The sequence below is a fragment of the Scyliorhinus torazame genome, chromosome 2, assembly GCF_047496885.1.
Source record: "Scyliorhinus torazame isolate Kashiwa2021f chromosome 2, sScyTor2.1, whole genome shotgun sequence".
In the NCBI taxonomy this organism is placed as follows: domain Eukaryota; kingdom Metazoa; phylum Chordata; class Chondrichthyes; order Carcharhiniformes; family Scyliorhinidae; genus Scyliorhinus; species Scyliorhinus torazame.
Genome location: NC_092708.1, coordinates 67,648,758 through 67,672,487, shown reverse-complemented (window position 1 = coordinate 67,672,487; position 23,730 = coordinate 67,648,758). Strand labels below are relative to the sequence as shown.

Below are 23,730 nucleotides of genomic sequence, written 5' to 3'. Positions count from 1 at the left end.
GGGCAGGCCAGTCGATTTCGGCGGCGTGAGAGCAGCTGGTGAGTGGTGAGTCAGTTTCAGCAGGAGCTGAGACTTTTTCTCTTTTCTCTTTTCTTTAAATTAGTTTTTTAGGCGGGATCAGGAAGTCGACCCGCGGACGTCTGGGAAGACCCTCACCAATAAATTCTGGTGGAGAGGAAACCCGAGACACTACACGTGTAGTGTCTCCCACCCGCCCTCCTCCTCTAACCTAATAATAAAACCCATTGGTCTGAGGTAAGTACCATATTTTTATTTTTATTATATTATTATTATTTTTTATAAAAATTTAATTTAGTTGTTAGCCAGATCTTGGTAGAAAGTTGGAGGAATGGCAGGGAAGGGAGTACAATGTTCCTCCTGCAGGATGTTTGAGGTGAGGGATGCAGTTAGTGTCCCTGCTGATTTTACCTGCAGGAAGTGCTGCCATCTCCAGCTCCTCCAAGACCGAGTTAGGGAACTGGAGCTGGAGTTGGAAGAACTTCGGATCATTCGGGAGGCAGAAGGGGTCATAGATAGCAGCTTCAGGGAATTAGTTACACCAAAGATTGGAGATAGGTGGGTAACTGTAAGAGGGACTGGGAAAAAACAGTCAGTGCAGGGATCCCCTGCGGTCGTTCCCCTGAGAAACAAGTATACCGCTTTGGATACTTGTGGGGGGGACGACTTACCAGGGGTAAGCCATGGGGTACGGGCCTCTGGCACGGAGTCTGTCCCTGTTGCTCAGAAGGGAAGGGGGGAGAGGAGCAGAGCATTAGTAATTGGGGACTCTATAGTCAGGGGCACAGATAGGAGATTTTGTGGGAGCGTGAGAGACTCACGTTTGGTATGTTGCCTCCCAGGTGCAAGGGTACGTGATGTCTCAGATCGTGTTTTCCGGGTCCTTAGGGGGGAGGGGGAGCAGCCCCAAGTCGTGGTCCACATTGGCACCAACGACATAGGTAGGAAAGGGGACAAGGATGTCAGGCAGGCTTTCAGGGAGCTAGGATGGAAGCTCAGAACTAGAACAAACAGAGTTGTTATCTCTGGGTTGTTGCCCGTGCCACGTGATAGTGAGATGAGGAATAGGGAGAGAGAGCATTTAAACACGTGGCTACAGGGATGGTGCAGGCGGGAGGGTTTCAGATTTTTGGATAACTGGGGCTCTTTCTGGGGAAGGTGGGACCTCTACAGACAGGATGGTCTACATCTGAACCTGAGGGGCACAAATATCCTGGGGGGGAGATTAGTTAGTGCTCTTTGGGGGGGTTTAAACTAATGCAGCAGGGGCATGGGAACCTGGATTGTAGTTTTAGGGTAAGGGAGAATGAGAGTATAGAGGTCAGGAGCACAGATTTGACGTCGCAGGAGGGGGCCAGCGTTCAGGTAGGTGGTTTGAAGTGTGTCTACTTCAATGCCAGGAGTATACGAAACAAGGTAGGGGAACTGGCAGCGTGGGTTGGTACCTGGGACTTCGATGTTGTGGCCATTTCGGAGACATGGATAGAGCAGGGACAGGAATGGATGTTGCAGGTTCCGGGGTTTAGGTGTTTTAGTAAGCTCAGAGAAGGAGGCAAAAGAGGGGGAGGTGTGGCGCTGCTAGTCAAGAGCAGTATTACGGTGGCGGAGAGGATGCTAGATGGGGACTCTTCTTCCGAGGTAGTATTGGCTGAAGTTAGAAACAGGAAAGGAGAGGTCACCCTGTTGGGAGTTTTTTATAGGCCTCCTAATAGTTCTAGGGATGTAGAGGAAAGGATGGCGAAGATGATTCTGGATATGAGCGAAAGTAACAGGGTAGTTATTATGGGAGACTTTAACTTTCCAAATATTGACTGGAAAAGATATAGTTTGAGTACAATAGATGGGTCGTTTTTTGTACAGTGTGTGCAGGAGGGTTTCCTGAAACAATATGTTGACAGGCCAACAAGAGGCGAGGCCACGTTGGATTTGGTTTTGGGTAATGAACCAGGCCAGGTGTTGGATTTGGAGGTACGAGAGCACTTTGGGGACAGTGACCACAATTCGGTGACGTTTACGTTAATGATGGAAAGGGATAAGTATACACCGCAGGGCAAGAGTTATAGCTGGGGGAAGGGCAATTATGATGCCATTAGACGTGACTTGGGGGGGATAAGGTGGAGAAGTAGGCTGCAAGTGTTGGGCACACTGGATAAGTGGGGCTTGTTCAAGGATCAGCTACTGCGTGTTCTTGATAAGTATGTACCGGTCAGACAGGGAGGAAGGCGTCGAGCGAGGGAACCGTGGTTTACCAGGGAAGTGGAATCTCTTGTTAAGAGGAAGAAGGAGGCCTATGTGAAGATGAAGTGTGAAGTTTCGGTTGGGGCGATGGATAGTTACAAGGTAGCGAGGAAGGATCTAAAGAGAGAGCTAAGACGAGCAAGGAGGGGACATGAGAAGTATTTGGCAGGAAGGATCAAGGAAAACCCAAAAGCTTTCTATAGGTATGTCAGGAATAAGCGAATGACTAGGGAAAGAGTAGGACCAGTCAAGGACAGGGATGGGAAATTGTGTGTGGAGTCTGAAGAGACAGGCGAGATACTAAATGAATATTTTTCGTCAGTATTCACTCAGGAAAAAGATAATGTTGTGGAGGAGAATGCTGAGCCCCAGGCTAATAGAATAGATGGCATTGAGGTACGTAGGGAAGAGGTGTTGGCAATTCTGGACAGGCTGAAAATAGATAAGTCCCCGGGACCTGATGGGATTTATCCTAGGATTCTATGGGAGGCCAGGGAAGAGATTGCTGGACCTTTGGCTTTGATTTTTATGTCATCATTGGCTACAGGAATAGTGCCAGAGGACTGGAGGACAGCAAATGTGGTCCCTTTGTTCAAAAAGGGGAGCAGAGACAACCCCGGCAACTATAGACCGGTGAGCCTCACGTCTGTAGTGGGTAAAGTCTTGGAGGGGATTATAAGGGACAAGATTTATAATCATCTAGATAGGAATGATATGATCAGGGATAGTCAGCATGGCTTTGTGAAGGGTAGGTCATGCCTCACAAACCTTATTGAGTTCTTTGAGAAGGTGACTGAACAGGTAGACGAGGGTAGAGCAGTTGATGTGGTGTATATGGATTTCAGCAAAGCGTTTGATAAGGTTCCCCACGGTAGGCTATTGCAAAAAATACGGAGGCTGGGGATTAAGGGTGATTTAGAGATGTGGATCAGAAATTGGCTAGCTGAAAGAAGACAGAGGGTGGTGGTTGATGGGAAATGTTCAGAATGGAGTACAGTCACAAGTGGAGTACCACAAGGATCTGTTCTGGGGCCGTTGCTGTTTGTCATTTTTATCAATGACCTAGAGGAAGGCACAGAAGGGTGGGTGAGTAAATTTGCAGATGATACTAAAGTCGGTGGTGTTGTCGATAGTGTGGAAGGATGTAGCAGGTTACAGAGGGATATAGATAAGCTGCAGAGCTGGGCTGAGAGGTGGCAAATGGAGTTTAATGTAGAGAAGTGTGAGGTGATTCACTTTGGAAGGAATAACAGGAATGCGGAATATTTGGCTAATGGTAAAGTTCTTGAAAGTGTGGCTGAGCAGAGGGATCTAGGTGTCCATGTACATAGATCCCTGAAAGTTGCCACCCAGGTTGATAGGGTTGTGAAGAAGGCCTATGGAGTGTTGGCCTTTATTGGTAGAGGGATTGCGTTCCGGAGTCGGGAGGTCATGTTGCAGCTGTACAGAACTCTGGTCCGGCCGCATTTGGAGTATTGCGTACAGTTCTGGTCACCGCATTATAGGAAGGACGTGGAGGCTTTGGAGCGGGTGCAGAGGAGATTTACCAGGATGTTGCCTGGTATGGAGGGAAAATCTTATGAGGAAAGGCTGACGGACTTGAGGTTGTTTTCGTTGGAGAGAAGAAGGTTAAGAGGAGACTTAATAGAGGCATACAAAATGATCAGGGGGTTGGATAGGGTGGACAGTGAGTGCCTTCTCCCGCGGATGGATATGGCTGGCACGAGGGGACATAACTTTAAACTGAGGGGTAATAGATATAGGACAGAGGTCAGAGGTAGGTTCTTTACGCAAAGAGTAGTGAGGCCGTGGAATGCCCTACCTGCTACAGTAGTGAACTCGCCAACATTGAGGGCATTTAAAAGTTTATTGGATAAACATATGGATGATAATGGCATAGTGTAGGTTAGATGGCTTTTGTTTCGGTGCAACATCGTGGGCCGAAGGGCCTGTACTGCGCTGTATTGTTCTATGTTCTATGTTCACTCACAAATACATCAACCTGAATCAGAGAATCATAGAACTTACAGTGCAGAAGGAGGCCATTCTGCCCATCGACGCTGCATCGGCCCTTGGACAGGGCAACCTAATTAAGCCCACACCTCCACCCTATCCCCAAAACCCAGTAACGCCCACCTAACCTTTTTTGGACTCTTAAGGGCAATTTAACATGACCAATCCACCTAACCTGCATATCTTTGGACTGTGGGAGGAAACTGGAGGCACCGGAGGAAACCCACATTGACGCAGGGAGAATGTGCAGACTCTGCACAGACAATAACCCAAGTCGGGAATCAAACGTGGGACCCTGGAGCTATGAAGAAACCGTGCTAACCACTGTGCTACTGTGCAGCCCTGTTTTATCAACGTCTGTCTTATAAGACCATAAGACATAGGAGCAGAAGTAAGGCCATTTGGCCATTCGGCCCATCGAGTCCACTCCACAATTCAATCATGGCTGATTTTCTTTTTATAAATATTAGGCCCTTGGATGGATCTGCAGCAAACACTGCATTGGGAAGGCCTCAGAAAATATTTCAATTATTCTAGAAGACCTTCAAGGGTATCTCAGTAGTATGTTCAAGTGTAACTTGTTTTCACCCTCACCCATCCCCCCACTTACCCACTGCCCCAGTTTGCTCACCTCTCTTCCCCTCACTCCTTCATCTTCTCATCCCATTCACCCATCCCTTATTGTCCTCTCTCCACTTCACCCCACACATAACCAACCTCCATCCTTCTCAACCTCTTTATTCGTCCATAATGCCAAGAATATCCCAGATTAAATTTGAAGCCATTAGAACCTATGCACTATGGTAGTAACATTTTCATTTTCTAAAATGTTTTCCATTTCCTTTTTGAAGTTAACTTAATTGTTTGACCTGGCTTGTTTTTGCAGCAGTTGAGAAGACTGTTGTCAAGTCTTGAATTTTCTTATCTGATTATACATTATGGCATTGGCCCAATGGCACTTCCCTTTTTCCTGACTGTTAACACTGTAAATACATGTGTTTTGTTGTTTGGTGGGAGTGTTTTGACTTTTTTATTGCAAAGAGTCAAAATCAATGGAGCAAAGCAGTTGACTTTACAGTTTCCACCTGATCTTCAAATATATGGGTGGCACGGTGGCGCAGTGGTTAGCACTGCTGCCAGGGAACCTGGTTCAATTCCGGCCTTGGGGGACTGTGTGAAGTTTGCACTTTCTCCCCATGTCTTTGTGGGTTTCCTCCGGGTGCTCTGGTTTCCTCCCACAGTCCAAAGATGTACAGGTTAGGTGGATTGGCCGTGCTAAATTGCCCTTAGTGTCCAAAAGCTTAAGTTCAGTTATGGAGATAGCGTCAGGATGTGAGCCTAGATAGGGTACAGTGCAGACTCAATGGGTTGAAAGGCCTCCTTCTGCACTGTAGAGATTCTATAATTCTGGACAAGGAAGTCCGAGCTGGAATTCTCCGTTCATTGCGATTCACTTTTTCCGCCGACCTGTGGGTTTCCTGGCGGCGTGGGGTGATTTCAATGGGAGATCCCATTGGCAAGTGGCGGGAAGATCCCGCTGGAATCTCGCCGCCAGCGAACGGCGCTCGGCCGAGAAATACGCGGCTGTGGACCGGAGAATCCTGCTTCCGTTTCTTTAAATGTCACCTCAGAAGAACATGCACACACGGAATGATAAGCATTGAAATATTGGGCTCTTCCAAGCCTTGTTGCTGGCACAAACCTAGACTTATTCATAGAATTTACAGTGCAGAAGGAGGCCATTGGGCCCATCGAGTCTGCACCGGCTCTTGGAAAGAGCACCCTACCCAAGCCCACCCCCCCACCCTATCCCCATAACCCAGTAACCCCACCCAACACTAAGGGCAATTTTGGACACTAAGAGCAATTTAGCATGGCCAATCGACCTAACCTGCACATCTTTGGCATATAGGAGGAAACCGGAGCACTCGGAGGAAACCCACGCACACACGGGGAGAACGTGCAGACTCCGCACAGACAGTGACCCAAGCCGGGAATCGAACCTGGGACCCTGGAGCTGTGAAGCAATTGTGCTAACCACTATGCTACCGTGCTGCCCAAATTGTTCCATTCCACATGCTGTCAATCCACATTTCTCCTTCCACTGTGATCTTAAATAGCAATATTTCTTACATGTGTGATCTTTCTGTGATGTAAACCAAGTCAAGTCAACAGGAATTTTGCACATTTCCCAAAACGGTTGATTTGTTAACTAATACTATCATTTGAAGATAAAGTGGCTTCTTTTTTGATAGTGACCTGGAGCAGAGTTGCAAAATTTTAAGTACATTGTCTTGAAAGACTAATTTGTTAGTCATTGATTCACCATAAGCATCCTGCAATGTTATCTTTGAGAACTTCATGGCGCTACGGGCATGGTAGCACAGTGGTTAGCACTGTTGCCTCACAGCACCAGGGACCCGGGTTTGATTCCCGGCTTGGGTCACTGTCTGTGCGGTGTCTGCACGTTCTCCCCGTGTCTGCGTGGATTTCCTCCGGGTGCTCTGGTTTCCTCCCACAGTCCAATGATGTGCAGGAAAGGTGAATTGGTCAGACTAAATTGCCCGGTAGTGTCCAAAAAAAAAGTTAGGTGGGGTTGCTGGGTTACAGGGATAGGGTGGAGGTATGGGCTTAGGTTGGGTGCTCTTTCAGGGGCCGGTGTAGACTCGATGGTCCGAATGGCCCCTTCTGCACTCTAAATTCTATGATTCAATTGTAGCAAAGCTCTATTCCTAAGAAAACTCATTATCCATTCCATTCTGAATTCTAAATAGCTTGATCCAATTATCCGGCAACTCAGTTAATTGGTTAGCGTACAATTTTCAATTTCCTTTTTTCCTTATTTTGTTTAATTGAAACAATTTAATAACTTGAGTATTATGTACAGCAATAGCTGAATGATCAGAAAGAGACCATATGTTAAACTGTGGAGAAGACAGCGTAGAAGGCTTTTGGCATGCTGGCCTTCTTCAGTCAGGGCATTGAGTATAGAAGTTGGGAAGTTATGTTGCAGTTCTACAGGACGTTGATGATACCTGGAGTATTGTGTTCAGCTTTGGTCGCCTTGCTGTAAGAAAGATGTTAGTAAACTGGAGAGAGGGCAGAAGAGATTTACAAGGATGTTGCCAGGACTCAAGGGACTGAGTTATAGGGAGAAAATGGACAGGCTAGGTCTTTTTTCTTTGGGGCATCGGAGACTGGGTTGTTATCTAATAGGGTTGTATAAAATCATGAAAGACATGGATAGGGTGAATGCACTCAGTCTTTTTCCCAGGGTTGGGGAATCAAGAACTAGAAGGCATAGGTTTAAGTTAAGAGGGGAAAGAATTAATGGGAACCAGAGGAGCAACTTTTTTACACAGAATGAGCTGCTGGAGGAAGTTGTTAGACAGATACATGGATAGGAAAGGTTTAGAGGGATTTGGGCCAAATGCCGGCAAGTGTGTTAACTTAGATGGGCATTTTGGTTGGCATGGACCAGTTTGGGCCGAAACGCCTGTCTCCGTGTCGTAGATTCTATGATTCTATGATATTAACACTGGAAAAATATGAGGGAGTTAAATCTATCTCTGAATCTTTTGCATTACTTTACTAATGATTTTACGGAAGGAGGTCTGTGTGAAAATGAAAAATGAAATAAAAATTGCTTATTGTCACAAGTAGGCTTCAATGAAGTTACTGTGAAAAGCCACATTCCGGCACCTGTTCGGGGAGGCTGGTACGGGAATTGAACCGTGCTGCTGGCTTGTCTTGGTCTGCTTTAAAAGCCAGTGATTTAGCCCAGTGTGCTAAACCAGCCCCTGTCTGCTCCCAGTTTATTATAAATCTATTTCCTTGTCCTTTTAAATAACTGACTGTATTGTAATCAATCCTCAGGGAGGTGTGTGTGGCTGCGAGAAAGGTTACGTGGAAGTAATGACTCCTTATGGATTCCTTGACTACTGCACGAAAATCCCAGGACGAGAGGAGAAGAAAGCTGATGTTAAGACGAGTGTGGGGAAGAACAAGCTGGGCAACTCAAAATTTCAGGCATTTTTTAAAGGCTGGTCCATTGACCCTTTTGATCCTGGTAAGAATTGTATTATAAGTAAGTGGGAGGGAAAGCTGTTATCACTGCAGTTGGTAATTGAGGCCTGTTTACATTTAAGGATAGACTAAGTGGGTGGTTGGAGAAAGGGGGAAAAATGGGAACGGTGGAGATGGCGTCCAAACGTCAAGCGGGAAATTGTGCGCTACCCGCTGTGGGAGGCGGCCCGCCATTGGCTGGCCCGTTGAATGCACCCCTCGCCGCCGGGAAACATGCTGTGGGGGGGGGGGGGGGGGGGGGTCGTCAGCGTCAAAGGCCGGAATGTTCTGGTCATCATCATGATTAGTTTTGCTGAATAACCTAGTTCTCTGTTGTTACTTGTTTAAAATATTCAGCTAGTCTATCCTGCAGATTTATGTTGTACAGGGAGTGAATATCAGGAAATAGCCCATACACTGTACTGGTAAACTAACATCGTTAGCTGCATATATCCATGGAGCGTATGTGATATTTACTAGACTTTTAAAATGTGACAGAAATACTTCCCAATAACATTTTAATTTATTTACATCTTTCTATTACTTTAAATGAGCAATTATTGTTAAAAATATGAGGCTTGACAATGTAATTGGGCAGACTGTTTCAGAGGAGTTATTGAGTTTGATGGCACAAAGCAGCCAACCTACAACTGAAGCATCCAACAGAATTTAACCTGTCTCTCCTGGCGCTCATTATCTTCCTTTGCACAGCATAAGTGAACAGCTCATCTAAAACTAAGATATTTTTAGAAACAAACTCTAAGATCCAAGGCAGTGAAACAAGGGCACAACTCCAATTGGGGACCGCAATGTGGGATGAAACATGGAATTGAGGGGTTTCCAAATCACTGGATAAAAGTAATGGTGCTACACTGGGGGGAAGAAGCTTATTCTGCCCGCTCCTATAATCATGCACAACTAGGTTATGGGCATTTCTGTGGGGGCATTCCTGGGAAACCCAAGAATTCTGCTTTTTGTCGCTGTTCTGCACCCTGGGGTTTATGCCGAAACTGCACCTATAACACCGGCACTAGGAAAAATGGCCGCTGATCCTGTGTGTACATTTTGCACTGAAAAGCACCATTCCTGAATGTCCTGGATGGATTTCCAGGTGGCTGCACCACACTGTGTTTGAAGAGGGCTTATCAAAGTAAGCTGCATATTGCTGAAAAAAACATTTGGTCGAAGATTTTCATCCCATTGTGGTATGTAAATTTGAGTGTCAGTGTGATGGTAGACCATAATGCAGATCGTAACAAACAGCATGTCCCTTCCGCTGTTCGTAATGTGTAAAATACAGGCTGTCCCCAACCAGACCACGCATGTAAAATGCAGAACATAGTGGCCAACATTGGATTTGATTCTGTGATTGCACCACATTTGTGAAATAATAATAATCTTTATTATTGTCACAATAGGCTTACTTTAACACTGCATTAGAAGTTTCTGTGAAAAGCCTCTAGTCGCCACATTCCGGCGTCTGTTCGGGCACACTGAGGGTGAATTCAGAATGTTCAATTCACCTAACAACCACGTCTTTTGGGACTTGTGGGAGGAAACCGGAGCACCCGGAGGAAACCCACGTGGACACGGGGAGAACATGCAGACTCCGCATGGACAGTGACCCAAGCGGGAATCAAATCTGGTACCCTGGTGCTGTGAAGCAACAGTGTTAACCACTGTGCCACCATGCCGCCCAAAAAGTATGCTGGCAAACAAAAGCACGCAACAGATCACGATTATATGGAACACCATGTGTGTAGAGTACTGCAGAGTCCCATCTGAGTGGTCCAAATGTCAGAAGCGAATCTTCAGGATGCCAATGGTCTGCAAGATGATGGATCATGCCGACCTATGTGCGTTCTGTCTCTCCTCAGAGGCACTCCAAGAGTGGCGTATAGGTGTCATGAGCCATCGTTTGAGTGGGTATCCTTTATCCCCAAGAAGTCAGCCCTGTTATTACTGAGGCCCTTTGATTATTTGAGACACCTGGGAATGCCTCAGGATGCATGAGTCATGGGAACTCCCTGAGTACCCAACACAAACGTGCATGATGTACTTCTGATGATCACACACTAGTTGAACATTCAGGGAGTGGAATCTTTTCCAATTAATGAACAATAGGACTGCTGCATGGAGCTCTCAAAACGACATGTTTGAAATCGATTGCACCCTGTACTTTCGGGAAGCCTGAGATAGCTGCAAACCCCAGAAATATAGCAGCCTGACTAGTGCCATCGAGTATGAATTTCAAATAACAATGAGCATTATTATTGAGGGCATTTGTCACCTTGATATATTTTTGTGCTGAGGACTATGAGATGCTGCATTGGCATCCTGTGGATAGATTGTGGCAGGTATGATCTTTTGAATCTTGCTGGGGCCACCCCCTCCCAGCCTCCCCCCCCCTCCTACCCTCCCTTCCCCCCCCCCCCCCCCCCCCCCCCCCCCCCGCCCATCCAACCCCACCAAAGCCTACTGCCACCCATGTCTTACTATCCTTCTTCCCCACCTCGCCAATCCCACCATAGCCCAAGGTTCCTCATGTCCTCCTGTCCCTCACCCCCGCCCCGTCCCGGTCGCAATGTTGGTCTGTGTTTCAAAGTGTAGTCCTGCCTGAGACCTGCTGAATTCCTTCCAGAACACAGAGGGAACCAGTGAGTAGACGAACGCTACACCCCGAGCAGTGTGGCATCTCATGGCATTGGTGAGAACCTGGGGCAATGCCGTTGCAAATAGGCTTTGACAGGGATTAGCAGGAAACCTCATCTGCTGTCAGCCTGCCATTAAAAGTGGTGAGCGTAAAATTCCGAACTAATTTCCTGCCAGCGGGAAACTAATATTTGGCTTCCCTCCGAATTATCCTCAGAATCCCTACCGTGCAGAAGGAGGCCATTCGGCCAATCGAGTCTGCACCGACCCTCTGAAAGAGCTCTATGGTTGACCTGTGCAGCATCTTGCAGGCAATAAGTGCATCTGGGAGGTCATGGATGCACTCTGTTGACTTTATGAATTTTGACCTGGAGGAGGCCCAGTAAGATGAGAGGGTTATGGGATTCAGCACCATAGCTGGTCTGACACAGGCGCAGGAGGCGATCAACAGCACCATTGACACTCTACATGCCCTGTGGAATCAGGGAACCCCTCCCTAAACAGCTGAGGCTGGGGAGTCCTTGATTGCCTGCAACCCCGGTCAATGTAGGAGTCTGATGATGACTCGGAGTGAGGAATTGCCTGTGAGACTCCTCAGCTGAAATATTTATACTGTGGAGTGAGAATGAAGGATGAGTCATAGCCACAGAAACCCAGGGAAACCGGGTGCTAATGACTGTCGTGTTATTCACCCTGGGGTAACACGGACTGCAACACGATGTAGTTAAATGATCAAGCATCCACCAAACGTAGGCGTTGGTTCAATAAGATTTATTGAACTTCAGAAACGAAGCACACAGCTGCCCGTGGGTTGACTCTTTACGACTCTTAGTAAACTAACATTAACTCTCTGGACCAGGCTAGCTCTGATCCACGTGTAGAAGGTGTTGAATGATTTGTACACCCTGACTGTCACTACAGTTGTCACCAGTGGAAAGAGGCAGAGTGCTGATGCCTCGTGTGTTTTATAGTTGGAAGCCCCCTCTGGTGTTCTGTCTGGTGATTGGTCGTGTTCTGTTCTGTATGTTGATTGGCTTACCTGGGTGTCTGTCACTGCCGGCTTTTACCCCATGATGTGCATGGGTGCTTATTATGACATCCCCCCTTTTTAAAAAGATTTGTCGGCTGCTTAGAGCATATACGGCATATTTACAAAAGTAACTATATACAGCAATTGGTGAGTGAATGGATATGCACATGTAAGGTGTCTAGCGTGCAGAAATATAACAGCATATATACAAAGGAACTATTTATAAGTCCAGTCATTGGGGCTGTCGTCGGATTCTTGTAGACCGCCTGAGAGGTGGAGGCGGGGATGATGGTGTCTTGACAGGTTGGCATGCAGCCAGATTGGTGGCCTTGTGGAGCGAGGTGTCCGGATAAGGCAAAACAACATCTGGGAACGTGAGATCCGGTGATGGGCAGGCAAGTTTGCGTAGTGCCCTTCTGTTGCGCCGGACAATAGAACCATCAGCCATGCGAACCACAAACGACCTGGGAGCAGCCTGTCGAACAACAACAGCTGGAGCTGACCAGCCTCCACCAGGCAACTTGACGCGAACAGCTTCCTTCGGAGAGAGCTCAGGCAGATCAGTAGCATGAGCATCGTGTATCAGCTTTTGCCAGGTTCTGATCTGCTGCATTTTTTGCAGCACTAGAAGATGATCCAGGTCAGGTACATGAATGGCTGGAATAATCGTCCGCAGGTTACGATTCATAAGGAGCTGTGATGGAGACATACCGTTGGACAGAGAGGTTGCCCTGTACGCCATAAGAGCAAGATTAAAGTCCGAAGCCTTACAGAGCATCTGCTTCACGATGTGGATCCCTTTTTCAACCTTCCCATTAGATTGCGGGTAATGCGGGCTCGAGGTGATGTGCTGGAAGTGATATTGCTTTGCGAAGTTGGACCATTCTTGACTATAGAAACAGGGACCATTGTTGCTCATAACCGTGAGCGGGATTCCATACCTGGCAAATGCCTCCTTGCAGGCCTTTACGACAGTCCTGGATGTTAGGTCAGACAGTTTCACTACCTCAGGGTAACTGGAGAAGTAATCAATTATCAGGATGTAGTCACGCCCATTGGCGTGAAAAAGGTTAACTCCGACCTTAGACCACAGAGAGGTCACGATCCCGTGCTGCTGGAGCGTTTCTTTGGGCTAAGCAGGCTGGAAGCGCTGGCAGGTCGCGCAATTGAGGACCATGTTTGAAATATCCTCATTGATGCCGAGCCAATAGACAGCCTGCCGGGCCCTGCGCCTGCACTTCTCAATACCGAGGTGTCCCTCGTGTATCTGCGTGAGCACCAAGCTCTGGAGACTGCGCGGAATGACGATGCAATCCAATTTCAGGAGGATACCCTTGACAACAGTCAGGTCATCCTTTACATTATAGCATTGGGGGCATTGCCCTTTCTGCCAGCCATTCGTGAGGTGATGTATGACCCGCTGCAGAAGAGGGTCCTTGGCGGTCTCTTCTCGAATGATGATGAGTCATTCGTCGGATGTCGGGAGGGTGCTGGCACACAATTGCACCCGTGCCACAATGTTGTGTATGACGTCTACCTGCTCACATGGTGAGGTGATGGCACGCGACAGGGCATCCGCGATGATTAGCTCCTTTCTAGGTGTATAAACCAGTTCAAAATCATACCTGCGGAGTCGAAGGAGAATGCGCTGGAGCCTGGGTCCATGTCCTTGTGTATAATGTGCACTAGGGGTCTGTGGTCCGTCTCTACTGTAAAGGCCGGGTGACCATAGACATAATCGTGGAATTTCATGATGTCAGTGAGTAGGCCCAGGCATTCTTTCTCTATTTGAGCATATCGTTGCTCAGTGGGAGTCATGGCCCTTGACACGTAGGCCATTGGGGCCCAGATCGAGGTGTTGTCCTTCTGGAGGAGCACTGCCCCAATGCTGTCCTGGCTGGCGTCTGTGGAGATTTTAGTTTCCCTAGCTGCGTCAAAAAAAGCTAGAACAGGAGCGGTGGTTAGCTTCGCTTTCAACTCAAGCCCACTCTGCTTGATGTGCGGGTAAACACTGGAAAGTGGTGGACTTCTTCACCAGGTGCCTGAGGGCCGCGGTGTGTGACGCAAGGTTGGGAATGAACTTCCCCCAAAAATTTACCATCATCAGGATGCGTAGGACCGCCTTCTTGTCCTCTGGGGTCTTCACTGTGTTGATGGCCTTGACTTTGTCCGAGTCCGGTTGCACGCCCTGCTGGGAGATCTGATCACCCAGAAACTTAATTGACCACATGCAAAAGGAGCATTTGGTTTTATTTAATTTCAGGCCGTTGGCATGTATGCGCCTGAAAACTTGTTGCAGACGAGAAATATGTTCCTCCGGGGTCGTGGACCAGATGATGATGTCGTCAACATAAACCCGCACACCGTCAATGCCCTCTAGCATTTGCTCCATTATTCGATGAAAGATTTCGGAGGTCGAAACAATACCAAATGGCATGCGGTTGTAGCAATATCTGCCGAAGGATAGAGTACCCAATTCATTTTTCCAATTAAGCGGCAATTTAACGTGGCCAATCCACCTACCCTGCACATCTTTGGGTTGTGGGGGCGAAACCCACACAAACACGGGGAGAATGTGCAAACTCTACACGGACAGTGACCCAGAGCCGGGATCGAACCTGGGACCTTGGCATCGTGAGGCAGCAGGGCTAACCCACTGCGCCACCTTGCTGCCATGCCGAAGGGTGTATTAAACATGCAGAGCTTCCTGCTGGACTCGTCCAGTTGTATCTGCCAGAAGCCACGCGATGCATCCAGCTTTGTAAAGAATTTGGCATGTGCCATCTCACTCGTCAGCTCCTCCCGCTTCGGGATCGAGTAGTGTTCCCTCATAATGTTGCAGTTCAGATCCTTGGGATCGATACAAATGCGCAGTTCTCCAGAGGGCTTCTTAACACAGACCATCGAGCTGACCCAGTCAGTTGGTTCCGCCACCTTGGATATTATTCCCTGGTCTTGGAGCTCCTGCAGCTGCGCCTATAGACGGTCCTTTAGGGGCCCCGGCGCCCAGCGTGGCACATGGATGACAGGCGTGGCATCAGGCCTGAGCAAAATTTTATAGCGGTAGGGCAGCGTACCCATCCCACTGAACACATCCGGGTATTGGAAGAGTAGCTCCTCAATGTCGGCCTGAAGAGTGCTGTTGGCAGAGGACATGGCATGTACAAGCTGGGCGAGATGGAGCAGCTCGCATGCATGGGCACCAAGCAGAGAAGCCTTGCCAGGCTTGACGATCTCAAACCGCAACATGGACTTGAGGGCCTTTTTGGATACATGCAGGTGACAGGACCCTAACGCAGTGATGGCTTTTCCATTGTAGTCGAGCAACTGGCAGGCCGGCGGAAGAATTGTTGGCTGCCTTTGGATACGAGCAAGATCTGCTTGGGATATTAGATTGGCCGAAGCACGGTGTCCAGCTTGAACCGGATGCTACAATCATTGCCTTGTACTGTGGCACGCCACTCGTCCCCATAATCCACATTGAGGATGGGGGTGTGTGTTGCTGAATGCAAGGAGGCTTTGTCATGCATGGTGATGATACCCACTCGATATAGGGACTCCGGGCAGTCATCCTCTGGATCCGTGACGGGATCAGGTTCCAAATCCAGCACCCTTGCTGCACACTTCGAACGCGTCTGCGTTGGAACTGGGATCGCTGGCCCCCTATCGGAGGTGCAGACCTGCACAAAGCCGCATAATGGCCAAGCATCTTGCAGTTGAGACATCGCCTGCCTCTTGCAGGGCATTGCCGCTTTAAATGGGCGGTGCCGCATTTGGGGCACGTCATCACGTTGACGTCGTGACGCTCGGTGCGTCGTTGCACATGCGCAGTGCGGTCAGCCGCCGCTCGCACCTGCGCAGTGTTGTCTTCGGCCGCTTCGTTCTCCCGACCGTGGTGCGCAAGCACGGGACCCCGGGAAAAGCACGCGAAATGGCCGCCTTCATTAATGCTCAGGCCCCGCATTCGGGCGATGGCCTGTACACTCTCTGCCTCGTGGGAGGCAAGTTGGTCCTGCTCTGCCGACTTAAGGCGGGAATAGCGACTTTTCGCCTGTTCATGGACTTTGCACACCTCGATGGCCACTGGCAGGGTTATATTTGTTATTTTTAGGAGCTGCTCCCGGAGGGCATCGGAGTGGGCACCAAACACGGTCTGATCCCTGATGAGGGAGTCTGCAGTGTCACCGTAGTTGCAGGATTGCGCTAGAATGCGAAGATGAGTGAGAAAAGACTGGAAAGGCTCATCCTTACCCTGAAGGCGCTGCTGGAAGACATAACGCTAGAAGCTTTCGTTCGTCTCGACCTCACAGTGACTGTCGAATTTGGCAAAGACGGTCTGGAACTTGGTCTTGTCCTCGCCGTCGGCAAAAGTGAGCGAATTGAAGATTTGGATGGCCTGGTCCCCCGCAGTCGACAGTAGCAGCGCAATTTTACGGGCATCGAATGCGCCTTCGAGGCCCGAGGCCTCAAGGTATAGACTGAATTTCTGCTTGAGGACCCGCCAGTTGGCGCCAAGATTCCCAGAGATCCGGAGCTGTGGAGGTGCCTGGATCTTTTCCATGCCGCTGGAAGGCAGTTGCTGGCCGTCAGTGAATTTTTGAAGGTAAATTACTTAGAAACAGTAGCCACTCCTGGTATCATGTCATGTTATTCACCCTGGGGTAACACGGCCTGTAACACGATGCAGTTAAATGATCAAGCATCCACCAAACGTAGGCGTTGGTTCAATAGGATTTATTGAATTTCAGAAACGAAGCACACAGCTGCCTGTGGGTTGACTCTACTACTCTAAGTAAACTAACATTATCTATCTAGACCAGGCTAGTTCTGATCCACGTGTAGAAGGCGTTGAATGATTTGTACACCCTGACTGTCACTACAGTTGTCACCAGTGGAAAGAGGCAGAGTACTGATGCCTAGTGTGTTTTATAGTTGGATGCCCCCCTCTGGTGTTCTGTCTGGTGATTGGTCGTGTTCTGTTCTGTATGTTGATTGGCTCACCTGGGTGTCTAACTGGAAGATGAGATGTTGTTCCTCCAGTTTGCATTGAGCTTCACTGGAACATTGCAGCAGGCCAAGAACAGACATGTGGGCATGGGAGCAGGGTCTTTTGTTAAAATGGCAAGCAACAGGATGGTCGGGGTCCTGAATGCGCACAGACCGAAGATGCACAGCAAAGCGATCACCCAGCCTGCGTTTGGTCTCTCTGATATAGAGGATTCCCATACTTACTTGTTGGATGAGCCCCTGCACTCCGGGGTTTCCCTTTGTTAGGGGGCCGACCAAAATGGCCACGGTTGCTGCTCTCACCATGCGGTCGAGCCCTAGCGCTCTGGGGTTTCCCTTTGTCCAGGGGGCACCCAACATGGCCGCCAACTATGTGTACGCCACGTGGATGCGCTCCTGCACTCCGGAGTCTCCCTTCACTCTGATGCCCTCCCGAGTGGCTGTTCGCAACGCCATCTTGGTTCCTTGCCCTGCTCCATGCCTGCCGAGGCCAGTGTCCATTCTGTTTCTCTACCTCAACCTTCCCTTTGCTTATTTATTGTTTTGCACCCCCCCAACCCGTCTCTCCCCCCATTCCTCTGTCCCCCCCCCCCGTGTTCTTCCCCCCCCTACTGCCCCGTCCTCCGCCCTCCTTTGTGCCAGGCGATCCCTCTCCCCTGAGAGGTGCGCTGCGGCCCTCCTTCCTTTCTGCTCTCCTGTGTTGGCCTTCCTCGCTAGTACTGTGGTGTGGTCGTCACCACTGTTTGTATAATACGTGTATTAGAGGTAATACGGTAAGGCTCCAGTACTACAGATACGGGGGTAGATCCCTGCCTGCTGGCTCCGCCCAGTAGGCGGAGTATAAATGTGTGTGCTCACCGAGCTGCTGCCATTTCGGTAGCAGCGGCAGGAGGCAACACATCTCTGCTTAATAAAGCCTCGATTACTCTCTACTCTCGCCTCATCGTATTGATAGTGCATCATGTGGCTCCCCTCCCAGTACTTGCCCTGTTCTGGCCCTGCTTTACCCTGCTCCTTCCACCTCTCATCTCGCCCTTCTGGCTGCTTTTCTCACTCTCGCTCCCCTTGCTCTGCTCCACCTCATCACATAAAGAGGAAAGACAAGCCTGAAAATGAGGCAGCACAGTCCTGTGTAAAGCAGAAAACATATGCATACAGTTTGTGATATTATTGTCTCAGTTTGTGGTCTGTCCTCCGCTCTTTGTTCCGATTCTTTTTCTGCCCCTGCAGCTTTCATTGTTGTTGTGATTGCTCCTCCTCCAATCAATTGAACAAACTCGTCAGCCTCCACCGGGGTGTTAAAGTCCAGTTCCTTTCCCTTGAATGTTACCCAGAGACTGGCCGGGAATAACATCCCAAATCGCACCCCACTTTTGTAGAGTGCTCATTTTGCTCTGTTGAACTTGGCCCTCTCTTTTGCCAGGTCCGCTCCAATGTCTTGGTACACCCTTATTTTCTTCCCTTCCCACGTGCACGATTTCATCTGACGGGCCCACCTTATGAATTTTCCCTCGTCCTGGAACCGGTGCAGCTTCGCGATAATCGCTCTGGGCTGCTCCCTAGCTTTGGGCCTGGGTCGAAGCGACCTGTGTGCCGTGTCCATTTCTGGGGGGGTTTGGAAAGCCCTCCCTTCCCACTAGCTTGCCCAGCATTTGAGCAATGTAGCCCATTGGGTCTCTATCCCCTCTGGCAGGCTCACTATCCTTACATTCTGCCGTCTGGATCTGTTTTCCTGGTCCTCTACTTTCCCTCTTAGGCTCCCCTGGGTCGTCACCAACCTTCTCACCTCGGTTTACAGAGCTACAATCCTGTCGCTCTGGTCCGAGGCGGCCTTCTCCAACTCCAGGATTGTTTTCTCCTGCGCCTCCACCTTCCTTCCCAGGCCTTCTATGGTTCGCTGCATTTTGTTCATTGTCTCCGACATCACCTCCTTCATCATCATGTTGAGCTCCGTCCTGATCGCCTCCTTCATGGCATTTAGCTCCTTTTTCAGCACGCTTCATAGAATCATACAATCAAAGAATTTACAGTGCAGAAGGAGGCCATTCAGCCCATCGAGTCTGCACCGGCCCTTGGAAAGAGCACCCTACCCAAGCCCACAGAATCAGTGTATCCCCTTAACCCAGTAACCCCACCCAACCTTTATCTGGACACAATTTAGAATGGCCAATCCACCTAACCTGCATATCTTTGGACTGTGGGAGGAATCCGGAACACCCGGAGGAAACCCACGCAGACATGGGAAGAACGTGCAGACTCCACACAGACATTGACACAAGCCGAGAATCGAACCTGGGACCCTGGAGCTGTGAAGCAACTGTGCTAACCGTTATGCTACCGTGCTTCTCCATTCTTTCCCCTGTGCGGGGGCGGGCGGGTGGGTGGGGGGGGGGATGGTCGCCGCGTTCTGTTCCTGCTCTGCTGTTCGGTTCGCCAACATTTCCCCTTCGTGTTTCGCCTGAACCTCCGTCTCGCCTCGTGGGGTTGCCTGTCCGCTCACCCGCAAAGCTACTGCCTCTTTCCTTCACTTCTGCTCCCAACGTCTCACTGTCCCCTCGGTTTATTATTTCCAGGCATGTTCCTATTATGCTTCTTTCGCTGGGTTTTTTAAGCCGAACTTCTCGAAAAATTGCCTCTGTTCATTGTATCTTCCAAGTGCAGGACAATCATCAACATATTGGTGGTATCCCAAATGTTAGAAAATCAGATCCTGAGTCTCTGAAGTGAGATAATTTGTTCATATTTGGATCATTCCAGAGCTAAATGAATCGATGGATAGAAATTGCAACATGACTCTATTAACCATGGTACTAAATATATCTGTGTTGGTAAATTTCATACTGCAAATATTTGTGTCAGATATTTTGGCGTCTAAAACATTATTTTTACTGAAATGTTAAAATACACCAGAGGCAATCGCACAAAATATAGATACTGTACTATCTTCCATTGGAATTGCTGACAGCGGGCATTTTTCTTTATGACAGCAAATGGGTTCTTTATTAAAAACATAATGTTTAAACTTCTAAATCTTGAAAATATTTCTTAAGTGCTTTTGCCCAGTGTATGCTGTTCGTATGTTAGCCATTGATTTACTATGCAAAGGTGCCAGCTGCAGACATCTTCCCGAGGAGATTGTGGGAAAATAAAGTACTTATGTCCAGGATTCAGTTACATCGATTTTTCATCGTAATTCACCCAAGGAAACAACTTGGGCTACAATTCAGTTTTACCTGAACAAGTTATTTTCTGGAGCAGTGGGTTGCTTTCTTTGTGTTGCTGGTTTATACGGTATCATCATAGAATCCCCACACTGCAGAAGGAGGCCATTTGGCCCATCGAGTCTGCACCCACCCTCCAAAAGAGCACCCTACCCATGTTCACTCCCCTGTCCACCCTGCCCTATCGCCGTAGCCTACTCTTTAACACAAGGGACAATTTTTGATTTGATTTGATTTGGGGGGTGGGCACGGGAGCAATCGGTCAGACGGTGAGAGCATTGAGGGAGAACTATGGAATAGGGCCAGTATGGTTCTGAGGCAGAGCAGACATGGTGAAGTTGCTGAACACAGCGGGTCTGGTGGCCTGAAGTGCATATGTTTTAATGCAAGAAGTATTACGGGTAAGGCAGATGAACTTAGAGCTTGGATTAGTACTTGGAACTATGATGTTGTTGCCATTACAGAGACCTGGTTGAGGGAAGGGCAGGATTGGCAGCTAAACGTTCCAGGATTTAGATGTTTCAGGCAGGATAGAGGGGGATGTAAAAGGGGTGGCGGAGTTGTGCTACTGGTTAGGGAGAATATCACAGCTGTACTGCGGGAGGACACTTCAGAGGGCAGTGAGGCTATATGGGTAGAGATCAGGAATAAGAAGGGTGCAGTCACAATGTTGGGGGTTTACTACAGGCCTCCCAACATCCAGTGGGAGATAGAGGAGCAGATAGGTAGAGTGCGTGCCAGGGAGGAGGGGGGGGAGGGCCGGGAGGGTGAGTGATGGAGAGGGGGCGTGCCGGTGGGGGGGGGGGGGGTTGGGGAAGGTGCGCGCCGGGCAGGAGAGTGGGAGGGGTTTGGGGAGGGTGCGTGCCGGGGAGGATGGGGGGGGGGGCGTTGGGGAGGGTGCATGCCAGGTAGTAGAGGGGGTTGGGGAGGGTGCGTACCAGGGAGGAAAAGGGGGGGGGGGGGGTTGGGCAGTGTGCGTGATGGAGAGGGTGCGTGCCGGTGGGGGTGGGGGGGGGTGGTGTTGGGGAAGGTGCGCGCCGGGCAGGAGAGTGGGAGGGGTTTGGGGAGGGTGCGTGCCGGGGAGGAGAGGGCGGGGGGGGGGGGTGTTGGGGAGTGTGCGTGATGGAGAGGGTGCGTGCTGGGGAGGAGGGGAGGGGGGGGTTTGTGGAAGGTGCGTGCCGGGGAGGAGAGGGGGGGAGGGGGGGTTGGGGAGTGTGCGTGATGGAGAGGGTGCGTGCCGGTGGCGGGGGGGGGTTGGGGAAGGTGCGCGCCGGGCAGGAGAGTGGGATTTGTGGAGGGTGCGTGCCATGCAGGAGAGGGGGGTCCGGGGAGGGTGAGTGATGGAGAGGGGGCGTGGTGCCGCCTGGTCATGTGCGAGCCGGCAACAGTCGCGACCATGCAGCCCATGGCACCTGGCTGCGGGAGGGGGGTATCAGCAATGGTGACATGTCGTCTATCTCCCCCACCCCTACCCCCTGCAGGCCGTTATGTTTGTTCATCACTCAGCGATGTTTGCCGCCGTGGCGGGAGCCGCATTTCTACATGTTGCCCTGGGGGAGCTGGAGCAGGAGCATGCCAGGGAGGCGGTGGAGGCTGCTGCAGAGGAGCGTGCTGCAGGGAGGCAGGTGGCAGTCGCCTAGGCTGGAGGGCAGCCCGCATGTCAGGACGAGGAGGAGGAGGTGGTTGCACCACGGCGACGGAGACGCCCGATGAGACCCCGTGTGTACCGGCCTCGCTCGTCGTACCAGGACCTCACGGACCGGGAATGCAGGTGAAGATTCCGGACGAGCCGGGAAACCGTGACACACATCTGCCACCTAATGGCACGCCTGGCACCGCATGGCACTGGGGGAGGCCACCCTCTCCCCGTGGCCGTCAAGGTTACGGTGGCCCTGAACTTCTATGCCACAGGGTCATTCCAGGTGTCGAGTGGGGGCCTGTCCGGCAGCTCGAAAGCATCCGTGCACCGGTGCATCCGTGCAGGGACAGACACTGCATACCATTGCGAACCGCTGCATCCAATTCCCTGTGGACCAGGCCTGCCAGGATGCCCGGACAGCGGACTTCGCTGCGGCGGTCAGGATGCCCATGGTCCAGGGGGCGATCGATGGGATGCACGTTGCCATGAGGCCACCTGCGGATAACAGGGCCGTGTTGACGAACAGGAAGGGGACCTATTCCATGAACATTCAGGTGCCACCGCATGATGATCCTATATGTCTGCGCCCGGTACCCGGGCAGTGTGCATGACTCATTCGTATTGGCGCAATCTTTCATCCCCACCATGTTCGAGGGATGTCGTCGTCCCCCTCCCCCCCTGGGCAACAGGGGTCACCCTGGCTGATGACACCTATACGGAGGCCACAAACTAACGCGGAGAACCGCTACAACGATGCCCATGCAGCGACAAGGGGTGTGATAGAGAGGTGCTTTGGGCTGCTGAAGATGCGCTTCAGGTGCATGGAACGCTCTGGAGGGGCCCTCCAGTACCCGTCAGATAGTTTTGGCCGCATCGTTGTGGTCTTCTGCGACCTGCACAACATAGCCCAGCAGAGGGGCGATGTGCTGCAGGCAGAGGCGGGGAAGGGGAGGAGCAGCAAGACGAGCCGCAGACCTCCCCAGATGAGGAGGATGGGGGCAATGGTCAGGACAGACGGGCTGGACATGGACGGGAGGCTGCCCACCGTTACCGGCTGGGCCAGCCAGGCACGTGACAGGCTGATAGCTGCCCGGTTCATGGACTAGGGGGCATGGGAATCGCTGAGTATAGGCACAGACTGCATACTATGGCACCAGCCTACCACCCTCACCCCACCCAACACCAACCATCCTCACCCCGCCCTCCCAACACCAAACACCCGCACCCCACCTGCATGTACACCACCCCTCCATTGCACATCCACCTGCGGCACAAGGTCGCTGGTGGAAGCGTGTCTATTGCATGCCATGGAGGATGATGACAACCTACCCTGCGATTGTCGTTGGACAATGTCTGACCCATGGCCACAGTATCACCCTCCACCCGGACCGTCCCTGCATGCGGCCGTGATACTGCAGCACGCGGTCCCGTTGTCTGCCCAGGGGGATGGCGAGGGCACACTCACCTGAGGCTGACGTTCTATCACCCCTCACACACACACTGGCACTCACCTCACACCACACCCCCGCACGCATAGGACAGAGCACAAAGGCAACTTCTGTAGGTGTGAAAGTGATTTTAACAACAAACATACACGTGCCCTAGCCGCAGAACTGATCTGTGCTCTGCACCCGTGCCAACTTAGTGTCTAATTTAGCGGCCTTACGGGCCCTATGACTATGTCTAGGTGGTTCCCCAGACAGTGCAGCAGAACTGGAGGTGGACTCCTGCGATTCCTGCCCTGTGACTAGGGACCCCTTTGGCGGCTGTTTCCTGGGGCGGCCCGGCCTAGATGGGCCAGGCTGCTGCTCGGGCGACTGGGATGGCGAGCTGCCAGCCTGTCCTGC

General features: G+C 50.5%; 1 protein-coding gene across 2 annotated transcripts in view; it reads left to right on the top strand.

Moving 5' to 3' along the window:
- thsd7ba (thrombospondin, type I, domain containing 7Ba) overlaps positions 1 to 23,730 on the top strand; it is a 1,603,431-nt gene that overhangs the window by 1,543,068 nt on the left and 36,633 nt on the right. For both annotated transcript variants that reach the window (XM_072472193.1, XM_072472199.1), the window contains exon 26: positions 8,146 to 8,338. In XM_072472193.1, the coding sequence (XP_072328294.1) occupies positions 8,146 to 8,338 (193 nt within the window). The remainder of the gene's footprint in view (positions 1 to 8,145; positions 8,339 to 23,730) is intronic.